The sequence below is a fragment of the Rattus norvegicus genome, chromosome 3 (genome assembly GCF_036323735.1).
Source record: "Rattus norvegicus strain BN/NHsdMcwi chromosome 3, GRCr8, whole genome shotgun sequence".
NCBI classification, from domain to species: domain Eukaryota; kingdom Metazoa; phylum Chordata; class Mammalia; order Rodentia; family Muridae; genus Rattus; species Rattus norvegicus.
Window position 1 is genome coordinate 158,653,790 of NC_086021.1, and position 17,122 is coordinate 158,670,911.

At 43.5% G+C, this 17,122-nt stretch overlaps 1 protein-coding gene across 12 annotated transcripts in view; it reads left to right on the plus strand.

Annotated features, from left to right (window-relative positions):
- The window catches only part of Syndig1 (synapse differentiation inducing 1), a 203,701-nt gene that overhangs the window by 162,316 nt on the left and 24,263 nt on the right, over positions 1-17,122 (plus strand). For 10 of the 12 annotated variants that reach the window (XM_017591918.3, XM_039105477.2, NM_001025020.1 and 7 more), the window contains one exon: positions 3,703-4,864. The exons of 1 other annotated variant lie outside the window; for it this stretch is intronic. In XM_017591918.3, the coding sequence (XP_017447407.1) occupies positions 3,703-3,861 (159 nt within the window). In that variant the 3' untranslated portion in view covers positions 3,862-4,864. Of the gene's footprint in view, positions 1-3,702; positions 4,865-17,122 lie in introns of those variants that run through there. One more of the 12 variants, XR_005501940.2, reaches the window with a different exon arrangement.

Here is a 17,122-nt window from a genome sequence, read left to right on the forward strand (position 1 = left end):
AAATTGGGACATATGGGAGTAGCCTTGCTTATGGCCAGAGAGATAGGAGAGGGCATGTTTCTTATGAACCAATGATGGACATTGCACAAATTTCTAAACTGTGAAGGCTGAGGCCTATTCTGGGACAGAGAGCAATAAGTGATGTCAGGTATCAAGCAAGTGGCTAGTTCACATTCAAATACGAAGTATTTCCACTCCCATAGGATATCTTGAGGCCAGCTTTATGGTGGGCTTTTTAAACACTCACTTTTGCCACAGAAGTTTCTTGTGTAGGACAGAGTACAGATAAATAAGAGTTCTTAATTATTCTAGGCACCGTTCATTCCAACCAACTTCCCTACCCCCATCTTGTCTACGTTGCCTGGAGGCACTGGTTGCATCTGTCCCTTGTCCCTGCTCCTTCCCTTCCTCAACAGAGTGGCCAGGAGCAACTGGACTACTTGACTTAAGCCAACCTTTCTTGTGAAGAAAGTACTTGCACACAGTCTTGCCTCCATCACCTGCAGATAGGTCAAGTATTCCTACTTCCATATGTAGTGATAAACATGTCCTAGACCCCGATGCTGTCAGCTAGGACAGAGGCATTTCTTTTCCCAAAAGGACAAGAAGAAAGCCATAATAGTAACCACACTTAACTACTTTCTGAGATGAATGTACTGTTCTCATGGCTCTGAGACCCCAGGAACTCTCCGGTCCTAGGAAAAGCAAATGTTGAGTGCCTTGTTGAAGTACAGCTTAACTTTACCAACTTGATGCTTTGGCAATTTCTCCTATACTGTCCTCTTGTCACACACCCTGAGTTGGAAGTAACGTTAAAGAACTGAAGAAAAATAGAGAGCGAGTTCTAAGGCAGGCTATGAGAAGGAAGGAATAACATTGAGTCTCAGACATGGAGACATTGGGTATGAGTGCTTTGGCTCCCTATGCTCAGAACCTTCAGAACAGGACCAGAACTCAAGTGTAAGACTGAGGAAACTGCTACTCCCTTCTTTTGCCCTTGGAAAAACAAAGATCAATTACTAAGGGAAAAGTATGCATGGCTTTTGAAGGAGATATTTCAGCACCTATATACTTGGCCATCCATTAATACTTATTGACTGCCCACCAACATCACCAACATTACCACCACCGCCACTTATGGGCATATTCTGAGCTTCCTCTTGATGACAGAGGACAGGGCAAGTACAGGCCCTGGTCCATAATAAGTACCCACAGGTAAAACTCTGATGAGATACAGAAGTGGCACTCAGAAGATTCTGCAGAAATGTCCTGATTAGATAAATTTCACCCTCCTCACTGGGCTTCCTCTGCCTCCCCTCCTCCATCCTATCCCAGGCTTACCAGGCTGGTATAACACCAGGCTGTGGCAAGCTGTGCAGATTGCCGATGTCTCAGGGGTGTTTGGGGTTAATGCCAAGAAGGGCAATTACAGTGAATTATGTTATAGGACATTGGAGTGTTTGGGAGTATTGCAAGATAAAATGAAACCCAGCTAATTATAGCTTAATTAATTAATTAGTGCTGTCCTTGGAGGCTTCTCATTTTAAATTCCCTCAACTCTGCTTCACAAGAACCTTGTCCATGGTTAGCTTTCAAGCTCAATGCCAAGACAAGAAATGAGGGAGGAAAAAAAATAAAGGCTAGATATAAAAATAATTTTTAAATCCCAAGTTTTCCTTTTCCAACTCCAGCCCCCATAATGACAACTCTGAAGCTACTAAGTTATTGTTAAATGCCTAGGCCATATATTTTGGCTTATTCCCTGACTAGATCTTAACTTATTTAACCATTCAATCTCTTCTATGTCTAACCACTTAGTTAGTTACCTCTCCTTTAGTTCTGGCCTGCTTTCCTCCTCTTCCTCCTAGTCTCCCCAGCATCCCCTTGGTGTCTCCAAGTTCCCCTACCTGCTGGTGTTCATCCATCTCCTCAGCCTGTCTCCTGGTCTTGTCTTGCTCATTTTGTCCCCTGAATCCCTCCCTGTGTCTCCATTTATTCTCAAGATATTTACCCCAGAATCCTCACTCTTCTTGCCAGTGTCCCACCTCCTATTTCCTGCCTCAGCTCATTAGCCATCAGCATTTTTCTTGACAGGTGGAGCTTATAACAAAGTCTCTCTACAACTAGTTTTCAAGATTCCGAAGTCAGTATCCAGAGAAGGGGTTCATAGGCAGATGTGAGTTCTTATGAACAGATCACAGATTTCCTATCTCACTAAATCAGAATCAGGAGATTGTGGAAAATGTAAACTCACGTTATCTCCAAGTCTGACCACCTAAGGCTCATGACATATGTTATTATTTTTACATTAAGTGAATAGTATGGTCTCTTGTACTTACATATAATGCAGAAATTTCACAGATTTCACCCTAAAAAGTGGTGCCAGTGAGAAAATACAGATGTGTTAGGGATGATCATGAAAGTGAGTTAGGGGTTTCCACAGGCTGTATTTTTACACTAACTAGAGTGTCCTCTGCTTCATAGGATTAGCCTTCTTGGGCATCACTCAGAGCTACAGGGGACCATGTGTCTTGGCTGCATCCATTTCACTAGTCCATGAGCCATGTGACTCAGGAAGTCCCTTCATAGTGCTACAAGTTATACTAACAGTACTCCACTTCCTGAATCAAGGAACATGTGTAGTATAGCAAAGGGTCCCAGCCAGCAAAAGTATAGCAAACACTCGTGTTCCTCAACAATTCTAGAGCAGGGGCTTCTAGAACTGGCTCAGAGGCCCCTCAGTATTGACACAGGCTTCTGAAATCACCTCTGGGATTTTCCCTAGCCTCAAGACACCCATTATAGAGATATCCCCATAGCCATATCTCCAGACAAGAAGGACTATGTTTTACACAGGAGTTTCATATCTTATAGCAAACAAAACCTTTTCCAGAGTTCTTATGGAAATGAATGGCATCTACTCACAATACCCTGCTCCCGCCCCTCTTGGCTAGTGTATCTAGTCCTAACTTTGAAAAATAACAAGGAAGAGTTAAGTTAGAGAAGGGCCTACAATGTTTGCCTCAAAATACTGATTCTGAGCCAATACTTACTGTCTACATTACACTTTATTTCATGACCCCAAGAAGCGTAAATGCAACTAAGGCAATGTCTCATTATGTAACCCAGTGCTCAAGCACAAAGATGAAGGCCTTATACAGAATATTTTTACCAGTTGATAAATGTTACCAATCCTAGTAGGGGTGGGGAGCAGTCAGGAATCAAGGGTACCACAGCACTCCAAAGAATGGTGCCTCGAGCCTTCTGGGATACATTTAACAATACACTCTAATTTTCTCTCTTGGAAATGAGAAATAGTTTCCTCTTCTGTGCTTCTGCTGGGTTACAGGGGTTGAAATGTGCTTTAGAAATTGTTCTTGGTATATCGTTCCTGAGACCCTGCCTTCACATTAGTGGTCTCACATTGATAGTCAAGATATGACTTCCTTGAGACATGAGAGAATTGGGACTTGCCATGTGGGGAGCAGTGACAAACACCATCTATATGTTATTTTTTTCTTAAGTTAGAGGCTTACCTGGAGTCTAATCTTTATGAGAATAAATACTGTTCCCCTGTGTCCTTGCCTGTATTGGTGGAACCTGTCTGTAACCCAATGAAGTTAATGATTGGGAAGGAGACAAGCGGAACTCTCGCCATTCTAACTTGTTCACTCTCCCTTTCTTTTCCTCTGCTAACTGCAGACAAACAAAGCTGTGGCCAAAGGAGACTTCCATCAGGCCAGCACCAGCTCCCGGAGGGCCCTATTTCTGGCAGTGCTGTCCATTACGATTGGAACTGGCATCTATGTGGGTGTAGCTGTTGCCCTCATTGCCTACCTCTCCAAAAACAACCACCTGTGAGCTTTCCAAAGGCTGGCATGAAGGAGGGGGAGCTGAGCCAGATGTATGAGGGCAGAGAAGAGACATCTGTGTGTTACTGTACAGTACAAGGGATTGCCGGACAACTCCATGATGCCCTGGAATCTTCTACTCCTGGACTTCCTTTGTTTTTATCCTTCAACTTCATCTTCAGCACTGTGCAGAGCACCAGGCAGCCAGGAATGCTGATTCTTCCTCATGGAAGTTCCAAAGATTCCATCCCAGTGGCTGCCCCTGGATAAAGTCTACTGGATGGATGACAAGCCAGCTCTGTAGCCTGCCAGTGCCTGGACTAACACCCCATTAGCAATATACAAACAGTCAAAATATGTTTATTTTTTATGGAATATGGTGCAATAGGCAGAATGCAGAAGACATGTCATCACTAGCTTGTGGCCCGCTTAAATTCTCTGTGTGTACCCCATCTTTGTGGCTTCCTTGTCAGAAATAAGTGGGGCTGAGAAAGAAAGGAAAGCAACTGCTGGGAGATCTTCTGTCTCTCTGTCCACAGATGGATCCTGTCTGAGAATGCAGAATTAGAGGAGCATAATGCCTACCCTGGCCTTGCTCAGTCCCAGCACGCTGCCTCAGCTTGGAGCATCAGGCTTCTTGCAGATACCCAGCAATACACAGTTCTGGGGCCTCACTAATCTTAAAGGAGAGGAAACCACAGCTCCTCTCAAAAACAAACCCAGTGTTTTCCCCGGGAGCCTGAGGGAAAGGAACTGTGAAGACACACCAGGTGTTTAACTCCTGGATGTTCATCCTGGTCATGAGCTTCAATGTTGGAGATCCCGGAAATGAGATGGGCCTTATTCTGTCCACTAAATGAATGGCTATTTTCTTGTCATTTTTTAAGTGCAACTCTTGCTTCATGCTGCTTCAGTTGCCAGATGAATGCTGAGAAATAAGTAATCACAGATGTTTTAATACCATGTCATTGCTGTTTTACGAGTGTTCATTATTTAACAAAAATTATCTTTTAGCTTGTTTGGTTATGACTTTTCTTTCTGATGAATGGTGATGTTTTGGCTCTGTTTTGATGATTTACTTCATGCTTTACTGGTAGAAAAGCCAGCCAGCATGAAGAAACTGTGGTTGGGTGACCTTGCAGGGCAAGAATCATGAATCACACAGTCCTGGCTACATAAATGTCCACACTGAGCACCACCAAAGGATACAGAAACCCTTTGTGTGGAGTTCTCCCTGTAGTACCTAAAATATCCCCAGTCTCTAGAATCCTAGCATCACAGACCTAGAAATCTTGACTTAACTAGTTAGAATTCAGCCTGGTAATTTCAATGTGTAGTACAGGTAAGAACTCCTACCTGGAATAATAACAAGTTTAGTCTCTCCCACGTGCCACTGCTCTCCTTGACCTTGAACTCGTAATGTTTTCAAAATCACTTTTCCTGAGTTGATAGCATTCATCTCAAAAAAAGATCATCCAGGCTTGACTGTGGGGTCTTTAGTCCCAGTCCTTGGGAGGCAGAAGCAGGCAGATCTCTCTGAGATCGAAGTCAACCTAACCTATAAAGCAAGTTCCAGGACAGTGAGTGCTTCATGGAGAAACCCTGTTTCAAAAATCGAAAACCAAAGCAAATAAACAAACAAAAAGAGGGATAATTTCAAGCATTCTCTAAGTAACATAGTTCTAGGAAGAATGTACCTATTATGTCCAAAGAGATACTCCCTAATGAGAGTTGAGTGAGCTCGACATACAGAACATATAGGTTTGGAGGTCAACCTAACCTGGATTCAAATTTTTCATACTTTTTTTTTCATTGTGTGGTCTTGGGCAAATGTTTGGAACTCTCTGAACTGTGTCTCTGGGATAGGAAAATTGAAAATGTTTGCTTCATACTTTTGCTGGGGACCACTTGGGTCCAAGAGAACAACAATGGGTATAAATAGGTATAGTAGGTGGATGACTCTAAATATTGTCAGGATTGTTCATGGCCATTTCACAGTTTGTTTTTATCATTTCAACTTTTAGCCCAACTCCTCTCAGGAGTTATGCCTCATGAACCATTGTACAAAATGTGGAGGGGTGCTTGTTCTGAAGTGATCCATTTTAAACTCAAGGTATGCTCAAACTTCCATTTGGTAGATTTGGTAAATATATAATTTCAGTCTGTCTAGGCAAGTTAGTCCACACATGCTAGCCCAGCTACATACTGTGTCCAAGATTTGTCTTTCCACATAGAAGAACATCAGTTTATAAGGCTGCTGTCCTTGCTATCGACTCTCAAGAGCTACTGTGTAATTCTCCAGGTCCAGAAAACCAAGGTTATTTCAGACATCATACAGATCATGATCAAACGTGTATGCGGAGTTGGGTTAGAGCTCATGGATTGGAGCTGTGTAGCACGTTTAGTGGGCAGAAGAGTGCAGTAAAAAGTATAGCCTTGGTGACTGTAGGGGAAGTAGGTGAATGACATCCTCAAAGGCCCTGTTATGTTAATATCTGCTGTGAAAAGCAGAACGATCTTCCTGTAGCCTGCCCTATATGGGCAACCCATTCCTTGGGCACCTGGATACGATCTATTAGCATCCTACAGGAAACATGATAAGAAAAGATGAAAACTGAAGTTCAGAAAAATGAACACACGAAACACCACTTACGTTGGCAGGTGTTATGGGAGGGCAAAATCATACCTGAAATGTCCTAGCCTGGCCTACCACCGGTGACAGGGTGCTACTTCTGGTATTTATACCCTTGACCCTGTCAAGGGAAAGTGTCTTTTCCATAGCAGCCCATTAAAATATTATGAAAATCCATTCTCACAACCATATTGTTGAATAGCAGAGACCCAAAACACATAGTCCATTCCCTAATATCTCATGAAGCCAAGGAGAGGTGTTAGCTTCCTCAGTTTTGTACATATTTTGCACCTCAGCTGCAATCCATGGCAAGAGAAATGGCCCAGATCACACAGCCAGTGAGATGCAATGCTTAGAGACATGGGAGATGTTTGGGTTTCTATATTTTCAGCTGACTTTGCCAGAAATGTAGGGAGCAGGATGGAGAGACCTGAAATTAAGTCAATTCTTAGGAAGTCTTCCCTCCTATGGCTGGTTCCCATGCTCCTTCAAGATGGCTGTAGTACTCCTGATTATCACTGTCCCATTCATAGAAATGACTTTTTCACCTCCCTCATTCCTCCTATATGTTTTGCTTGAGAAGACTGACTTTACAACAAGTTCCCACTTTATGAGGTATCCTTGGCTCACAAAAGGTCTCCGACTTCATGAAGTATCCTGCCATCAGGTGTCCATACCACACTAAGGTCTCCCAAAATATGACATGTCCTACCTCACTGGAGTCCCTACTTCATCCTATATTAATTCCTCCTATATTAAGTCTCTGGAACTCACAATATGCCCCTATTCTGTGGGTGTCTCCATCTTACTAGACATCCCCCCAAGTGCCCTTCCTCATCTAAGCAGGACTTACATAGCCAGCTGCACCCACTTGACCAGGTGTCCCAGTTTTTCTCTATGAGAAGTTACTGAGACTTGGATGGCTGCCCAATTCTTACAGACAGGTCACATGGTTAAGCAGGATAACATGAACAGCTCTTCCATGCTGAGCAAAACATCCCTCAAGCCTAGTCAGAAGCCTGCCCTCTAAAATCACTAGAGATCCCCTGCAATGCAGAATGGACTCAGGATATGAACAACATCAGTGGACAACCCTCTTTTGCCAGTAACTCCTAGAATGTAAATGGTAAGTGGTCACCATAGCTCTGGCCATAGGCACAACTTAGCCTGAGTTTTAGGGCTAGCTTCCCTCTCAAGGATTTTCAGAGTCTCTTTGAGTCTCTAGTTGTCTGGTTAAAATTCCAGTTTATGGTTGCACATTTACTGCCACACATATTGACATATCTTGACTCGAGTGTTAATTTTGACATAGCAACTCTGAGCCTGAGTCGAAGCAAGTTGCAGGAAAACAGTGGAACCATCCCTTAAAAGAAGCCAGGCTGTGCATCCCCTCTGCTTTCTTACGTTGGGAATATCGGATGCATCAGAAGAAATGACCATGGCTGTGATAGTTCCAGCTAGCCTTCCAGGTCATCAGGATAATCTCAGATGACCAAAGGGTAGAGAACAAGAGACCTTTGTGATCCTGAGTTTATCTCCTCAGACCTGCAAGGTAGCAATGAATGCTAAACCCACAGACACAAAGGGCCTGTAGATTACTGGCATCCCTCCAAACAAGCTTGTAAATGTAGTAATGAATACATCAGCCTGCTGAGCACCCCAGGAAAATGTCAAACCTCCGTGTGGAGAGAAACAGCAGGATGAAAACTGTTGTAGGCAGGACCTGGGATCACAGAGCATTGTTTGTCCCAGTAATGATGAAGAATGGGGCATCACGGCCATGGCCTTGGTCAGTCTCCTGAACAATGGAGGCTAGTACTGCTGCCCACACACCAGGGACAGGACACTGGGCAAGGAGCTTCACATGTCTGTATGTGGTTGAGTGATGTATGGTAAGGGAAACCTTCAGGGTAATGCTAGATTAGGCAGAATATAGAGTTTGTGGGCAGAGGCTTTAGGCTGGAGGCATTTCTAGGGGGTGATGCTTGTCTGGGCTTCTAAAGTCTAAACAATGGCAAGAGGAGCAACTCAGGGTGATAGGACGAGCCTGTATCTTCTTGAGGAGAAAACTGATCTCTATTCCAGGAGGAAGGTCAAGAGATAATTATTCAGGGTTTTGTCACTGGTACTGTAACTATTTTTGCTTGTTTTTTGTTGTTTTTAAATAACAGCGTGTTTGGCAGATTTTATAAAGTAAACCTTGAAAAGCTAGACAACTGAGGTAAAAGCAAGGCTAAGTCCCAGGCAGTGGTATTGTGTACCATCTCCTCTTCTCTCCCTGATGTCTTCTATAATGCTGCTGTCAATGTTGTGTGAGGGCTCTACCCCTGGCAGAACAGTGCCATATTGAGGCAGTGTGACCAGCCATTGGAGGTCTGAGTCTATTGTGATTCACCATGGCCACACTTGTTGGAGACTCCATGAAGGATGAGAATTACTGGGATCCTAACCCTTGAGAGACAAAGAGTTTGCTTCCTACTACCAGACCTTCACTGTCATGGCACTAAAGTCACTTATGAAGAGTCACAAGGACAGTATAGTCCTGACTCTCACCATGCTCATTGTCATTCACTCTATGCACCTCCATTGCCTGATGCACATCTGCCCTCCCTAGCTATGCACATTCACAACTGAAAGATACAACCTGCAAGGCTTCAATACTTACTTGGGAGCCAATACCTTTAGTTCTCTGCCTCTCTCCTTGTCAGGAATAGCAGGCTGTCTGAGCCATTGGGTCACAGCTTTTCCAAGTCACTGCAACTATCTAAGCTATACAATGACAGTCCTTTCAGCTAGGCACTATACCTAGTCTCTTCTCTCACAAGCAAGCCCTCTGCAGAGAGAGCTCAGGTCTGCCTCTACTCTGGCTTGAGAGAAAAGTCTGTGTCTGCTTAGCACACAAGCATACATTAGGAAGCAAAAACAGTAAACACAGGGTGCTTTGGGCAGTCATGGTGCGAATGTCAGACAGCAGGGCTCCTGTGTCTACCAATGCTACATGCTTTGCTTTTCAGTGAAGTTAGTTCATTTGAGAGCAATCTGAATAGATAAATAGGAGAGCAATACAATAGCTACATATTTTTGTGTGAGGAGCATAATGCCACACAATCTGACTTAATGTACTCTGTCTTCACAGTGCTTTGCTTGTAACACTTAAGACTCCTGTCTCTAACTCATGACTCCAATTCATAATAAGCAGCAACTTGCGTCAGTTTCTACCATAATGAATCCATCTTTAGATTCAAGTTATTTTATTCAGCAAGTCAAGATGCTTAGGTGGGTCAAGATACTTAGAATTCCTCCAAGTCACGTGAACGAACATCTTTGTCACTTGGGTATGATTTGCACATAGTTTAAGTGATTTCAGTTTCTTGATTGAACTGGGCTGCTGAGATGTTCCTGATGAGCAGGCAGGACCTGTTATAGTTGGCTCTGCACTGAGGGCAGAATTAGCCAACCATTCATAAGAAGCTCTGCAATTTCCTGTTAGCATGAGGTAATGTTTCTATTGGTTTTCTCCAGAGAACCTTGGGTAATTAGCAGCAGGAGACAGTGACTGACTGTGGACAATCTTTAATTCAGAAAAGAGATCAGGTTCATTTTAGCTGTATTTGCCCAGTTGGTGATCAAGTGGGGGAGGATAATGTAGAACCCTAACGAATGAAGCTCTTCTCATTTTTATTTCAAGAAAAAACTCCATCTTCTTTTGACATCCCAAATCAGATCTTCACAGGGCATCTTATTCATTCCCTAGCAACGGGTCTTTTAAAATAACATATATCTTGTATTTGAAGAACGCATTACAAAATCATTGCATTTCGCATTTGTAAGAGTCTTCTGCCACATTTGTCACTATCCTCAGTTTAGATGAAGAAACTACTCAGTAAAGCTTTCTGCATGGCATTTGCTGGGGAAAGGACAGAATCTAGACCTAAGTCAGTCTTACAACACTGAAGCCAATGCCCTTCTAGGAATAGTCAGAGGTAGCATTTACTGTCCCCAACTCAGATAGAACTGAAATTCCAGTAGCAAGGACACCTGGTAATAGCTAACCCATCACAGAGCACTCCTTTGAGGGACTTGTGGCAGAAGAAAAGCTAGGGACACAGACCTCTTTATTATGACCTGTCCTGTGGGTTCCCCTAGAGCAGGTGTGGACTCCAAACAGAGAAGGGATCCTTCTATCGACCTCTCCCCAGTCTTCATCTAGAACTAGACTCTCTAAATCAATCTCCAATGGAGGGAGAGACTGATGTGGTTGAGAGAAAAAGCTTAAGACCAGAAGCACATAAAGCCAAACAACATACTCAGCAGTATTAAGGTGTGACAGAGAATGAAATAAACAAACCAGAGATGACTTTATACCACACCTTCTGGATATTACCCAGCTTCTGGAGACATCACAACTCTCTGTCTTACTGATAGCAATGAAGGCTGTAAGTGAAAAGTCATGTTTGAATAGTGACTCCAATTTAAGCACCATTCAGGAGAAGATCAGCCACACACGAGGAGGGTCACCTGGCTAGGTGAACGTGGGATCCACTCACAGACCTATGAAAGGCTGAAAGGCTTCATTGCCATGTTTTATCACAGTTGAGTAGGAGGGCATAAGTGGAAGGGTAGAAATGGAGGAAGGGAGGAGGTCAGATGCCATTGTAGCCCGGCACATTCCTTTTACCTGTAAAATCTTAATTCTAAAACAAGAAGATCAATGAGATAATAATGGCCATCACACTGGGTTCAGAAAGGTTCTATATCACTCTAGAAGGGTTCCCAACCCTATTCACAGAGAGCAAAACGAGGGTCCTCTGTGAGGCAACTTTTCCCAAACAGCCAAGGTGGTAGAAAGAGACTTGGGCCTCCATATCATGTATATCTGGGCTTTCTTCCCTGCTGCTCTGTGATAAAAAATCCAGGATACAATCACAAACCATAAGACACATTAGTGGCTGTCTTCTGGCCCTTCTGAGATGCTTTCCCAGACATTGTCACACATGTTTTTGTCCTAGTACCCAGCCCTAACCACCAGACATGTTAAATTATGGCTATTCTAATACCCTGATGTTAATTTGGTCATCTATTTAAGAAATCTTTTTCCAGTTATTGGTATATTTTGAGGTGTAGCATGTGAAGTTTCAACGTAAGAGTTCTAGGGGGTACAAAACCCTGTCCATAAGACTGATCATGTATCTTTCATCCTGTGACACTCATTTTTCCCTCAGGCCTCAGTCATCAGAGCCTCTTATCCACCACCTTCAGCCCCATTTCTGTGTCTGTCTCTTTTTCCAACTGTGTTCTTAACAAAGGCTTCCTGCTGCCTGAACATAGGCAGTAAGTATTGGGTACCCAGATGCCTGTTCTTTCTGCATTGGCAGGGAAACCAGCCTGTACTTGTTCAAGTTACAGACGTGGTCGTGCCAGCTGAATTAAGGTACATAAAACTTAACTATACTATGCTATACTTTAGACATTAGGCCAGGCTGGATATGACACATAGCCATAAAATTTGTAATACTGGATGTTACTAGCATTTCTCACTCAGCTTACCTTCAGCTCAGCTACACCAGATCCTGAAAGACAAAAGGACTAGCAGTGAAGCCCACCAAATCATCAAGGCTAATCCTAGGAATGTTCATGTGCACAAATGAGTCCTCCCATAGGACCAAAAGTTTTAGGGGATAGGGTAAGCTAAATACACCAAAAACCAGACTTTAGCCACATGGGACCTGTGTGTCTGGATTTAAGGGACATCTCAGGTGGGAGCAGAGAGAAGAATTGAAAAGTAATGGTATTGGCTGAGGGGTGCTTCTAAGGAATTCCCACAAATCTTGGATAAGCAAAAGTTTCATAAGGATGAAACCCTGCTTACTGTTACTTGAGCCAGCCGAGTATGCACCATTAATGCCTGCATGGCTCTTAACATCACATGCTGAAGCCCGATTTAAACTGACTGTCCTACTATGAGTGGTGTGGCCAACAGGCACCCTATCCTATGGCTATGTCTACTTCCAGAGAGCAAGTGGTGGGAAGAGGAATTATCTTGAGTCCAGAGTGCATCTTCACTATCATCAGTTTTCATAATGGACAGCCACTATGAACCCTATTACCCCTTTACATTGCTTAAAGACCCCTGATCCAAATCTCTCTCTCTCTCTCTCTCTCTCTCTCTCTCTCTCCCCCCTCCCCCTCCCTCCCTCCCTCCAGTGTGTGTTTATGTGTATATGTGTATGATGTATGTATGAATGTTTGTATGTATGATGTATGTATGTATGCATATATGCATATATGTATGTATATATGTATATATGTATGTATGTATTGCTTCCTAGAGAAATCAGCCTACCCTAAACCCATGGTTAAGAGGTAGGGAAATGTGGGTTCAGGCTTTAGCAAGTTAAAGCTCCAAGAATTTATGAACATCCAGAACACACCCCCACATGACTTCTCCATAGCAAAGCAAGGAGAACACATAGCAATTATGTCATCTCGCTGTGGTGCCCTCAGCCCCCTTCTCAGGGATGGGGACCCAGCCTCTACCACAGCTTCTGTGGGTCTCTTCCTGTTACTTCACCTTGGACCTGTAGCCATTCCCCAATGTTATCCATCTGGTCTGATTATATACCCTCAGGATAAGAGACACTCATGTAGAGTCATCTGTAAAGTGCCATTACTTGGCGGCTACAATCACAGGTTTGGCACATTCGCACAATGGTACAAACATATTGGATGAAGACAGATTTGAAAGGCTTGCCTATTCAGAACCCACAGCACAGAAAGCAAGTGACTGCTTCCTGGGAAAGAATCTGGGCACAGGCTGGTTTGCCCATCAAAATGCAAAGATGGGTATAATACGTGGCCTGGACTTTTGTGGCTAAGATTAGAACAGGACTGAGGAAGTTTATGTCCCTTTTCATACTGAGATTCCCTGTACACTTTAAATCTCCATCCATGTACACTTGCAGAACACATCTAAAATAGACCTTTTCTGGCTTCAGCTCTGTTTTTCTAGCAGCACTCCTGAATTATGATAGTGTGGCTAGAAAAACAGCCTATACTTCTAAGTTATGTACTAAAGACATGCATAACATTTTTCAGTTTGAAAGCTACAACACAAAACGTGACTTGTTGGAAAATTAATCAAATAAAGCCATGGCTCCTGGAGATTGGCCTCAGGAACATGCAAAATGTCAACGCAGGCTTAAATATAGTCCAATCAAGCACCTGAATTGTGACACCACTAGCCAGTGACCCAAGACACAGAGAAGCCAGCACTGACACTAACTTCTGTCCTGCTCCCACAGGCTGAGCACAGGATAACAGTAGTCAATGTATTGCACGCAGGAGCTCCTTGCACCGAAGAATATGTTACATTGCTGGCCAGGGTGCCGCAGGTGCACAGCACTTCAGCTTTGCTGGCTAGCCTAGTGCTCATTATTACTGTCATCTCCTGAAAATAGTGTATCAGATCTTTCAGCTGTACTTGCTGCTGTCGCCTGCCAATCTTCAGCGATACCAGTGGCCTCTTTGGTTTTGCCTGGAGCATAGTAGAGAAGCCATCATCAGACAGGGGCAGTAGCAACCCTTTCCTCCTTGTCTCCTATCAGTGGCAGGGAAACTGTAAAACTACAGCACTCAAGAGGGTCTTTTCCTTTTTCTTTTTCTTTCCTGTCAGTTTGCTTGAAATGCATTGATTTCCCCAGGGTTGATTGTGTTTGCTGCCTGTGGGAAATGCTCATTGGCTGAGGCCTTCATTTCCACGGTGTCTTGCCTGCCAGTCCTACCTTAGGAGCTCTCTGCTTTTCTGCATCACAGAGTGCTGGTCAATGGAATGCCTTTACAATGAGATCTGCACAACTGTCTAGAATGCTGTACAGGAAAGACCTTCACTCAATGTGTGCTGAATTTGATTAATTTGAACTTGTGATTCTATACACAATCCATGTTCTCTCAGTGGCCAGACAGCAATGTGCTGTCTGTCCAAACTTCAATGAGAATGGACAGAGAAACAGGAATGAAGGCTGCCTGCCAATGAAGAACTGAGTGCAATAGTTTTCAATTATTAATTCTGGGGATTGTTGTCTCAGAAACCCTCCCCATTATTCTTATAATAACAGGGTGATTTTTGTATCCTCCATACCTGGGGTCACCTTAGAGTCCTGCAGTCAGATTTTGTTTCTTGAAACAGTTACTAACGAAAAGAATTTATTCTATATTCTAAGTCTGCTAGAAATTTTATTCTAGGCCATGAGGCAACAGCTTCACCAATCTATAGGGCTCATTGGCAGAAGACAGCCAGTTCTGAAAATGATCCTATCCCACTTAGAAACTCAGAGAATCAAAGACCAATTACTGAGGTGAATGCCTCCCTACCCCATTATGCACACATTATTATAAACACTGGGCTTATGAACAAGGTATAATTATAATGAAGTCAGATCATTTTTTAAACAGGATGTGTGGGCTCCCACTGAGCCTCTTTTCTTCCTATCTTTGGACTCCCAGACTCCTCAAAGTGACACACCCTTCTTTGCCCTGTTCCTACATTGTATAGGTACATTATATATAGGAACATGCCCATAAAGATATGTCATTAAAGAAATTTCATGAAGGTTCCAGGATCCAAACTCAGAACCCATTTCTCTTCCCTCTGTGCTTGGGCTCATATGGCTCTGCATGTACTCATACCATGTATATTGCTTATCAAAGATTGCATATTAATCTGGCCTTGGTGACAATAAAGTGCTTTAAAAAAGCTAAACAAAACAGTAGACACGAGCTATGCAAGGCTCAGAACTGCAATAATGTGTAAAATATACATGATACAGGTAACCTATACTATGATCCATGTGGATCTGGTTCAAGGCAGGTGAAAAAGTGGTAACATGAAAGCAAAGAGTATCGCACACACACACACACACACACACACACACACACACACACACATACACACACACACGTGTGCACACACACATGTGCACATACACAAGGACAGGCATAATGGATATCAGATGAGTGAGGCTTACTGTGTGTCTCTCTCTCTCTCTCTCTCTCTCTCTCTGTGTGTGTGTGTGTGTGTGTGTGTGTGTGTGTGTGTATGTGTGTGTGTGTATGACATGGGGTGTTCATGGTCTTTTGATTTAGTATGAGACAGGAACTCTCATATATTTCTGTTCTCAAGCCCCAGAATCTCCATGTTATTTTCTTTTCAGTATAATGCAGCAGCTCCAGACAAAGGATTTAGGGTCAGCAGACATGAATGGTGAAGCCCCATTCACCAACTTAATCAAACATCTCTGAGCCTCACTTTCTGCTTCTTCAAAGTAGGAGAGGCAGACACCTAGTACAGCAGCACTGTAAAATGACAGGGGAGTCAGGTAAAATATAGGGACTTCTGAGGAATGGCAGTGACAGTCATCAGTGTGATTCTCATCCAAGCCCCCCATACTATGGCTGCCCACAAAACTGCAACTCCCTCTGTATTTGACTTATTTGGGGGAAGAAATGTATTAGGCATATGTACTTAGATCTGATTAAGTCTGACCCTGTTAATAATGCTCTTATGAAATATGCAAGTGGGAAAGCTACTTTTATGTTTGACAAGGAAACCGAGGCACTTGCACTTCAAGTGTGAATTCTACGCCATAAAACAGCCTCTCTTCTTACAAAGAAGTAATACAGACCCTCAAACGCCACTGCCCACATCTGCAAATACCAGGACAGCTACAGAAAAGAAAGACCCAGTTCAAATGTTCAGCCAAGGACATCCAGCCTCTGCTGCTCATCAGTCCCCAGAGCTGCTGTCAGCCTTTTAGAGGTCCTGGGGACTGCTACCAGGGAACTGGAGAAACTGCTGCACTGAGAAAAACGTGTGCTCGAAAGCAAAAAACCTCTTCTTGGAAGAATTGGTTCACTACACAGCTGTGACGACCTTCCTTTCATCTGCTGAAAGTCACATAGGTGCTTGTTACATTTCTGAGGGTCCTCGTGCAGTTTAGGACTCCATGTCTACAATGGCTGTGATCAGCAGTAGTAGTTCCCATTACCTACTCCAGTGAGCTGGAAAAATATTGATGACACAAGAAAACCAAGCAGGGTTGTGAAGGTCAATTCTTGTGTTAGAGACGTGTTAGGACGGGGAGGAAAGGACTGGAAAGTAAAGCCTTGGATAGCTGCCCGTGCAGATCCCTTTGTAAATTTGGTGCCAGGGTTTTGCCTGACAGACAATCCCAGGAAGCACAGAGGAAGCACAGTGAGATCCAAAGGGGACTGAAGCTAAGAGAGGAGGCTGCCTGCAAAACCAGGCAATGGCCATGAGTAGATAAGACTTAACCTCACCAGAGGGCCTCTAGTCCATACCCCTAAGGCCAACTGCAGGAAGCTGGGAGAGTTATCCACAAATTTCCACTGTCATTGGCTAGAGCAGCTCCCTAGGTCTTGCCAACTTGATTGTGTGTCTGATTGACAGGGTAGGAAGGGGTAGAAATGAGGGACTCATCAGTTTTTCCAGAATAAGAACCTGAGGAGGACAGCAGGATTGACTTCTTTTTCTTGGAAAAGCCTTGCAGGAAATAAACATTGTTTAACATATTGTTTCATTTTTCTAGTTTTAGTCTCACTAACGTCTACGAGAAAGAGTGAG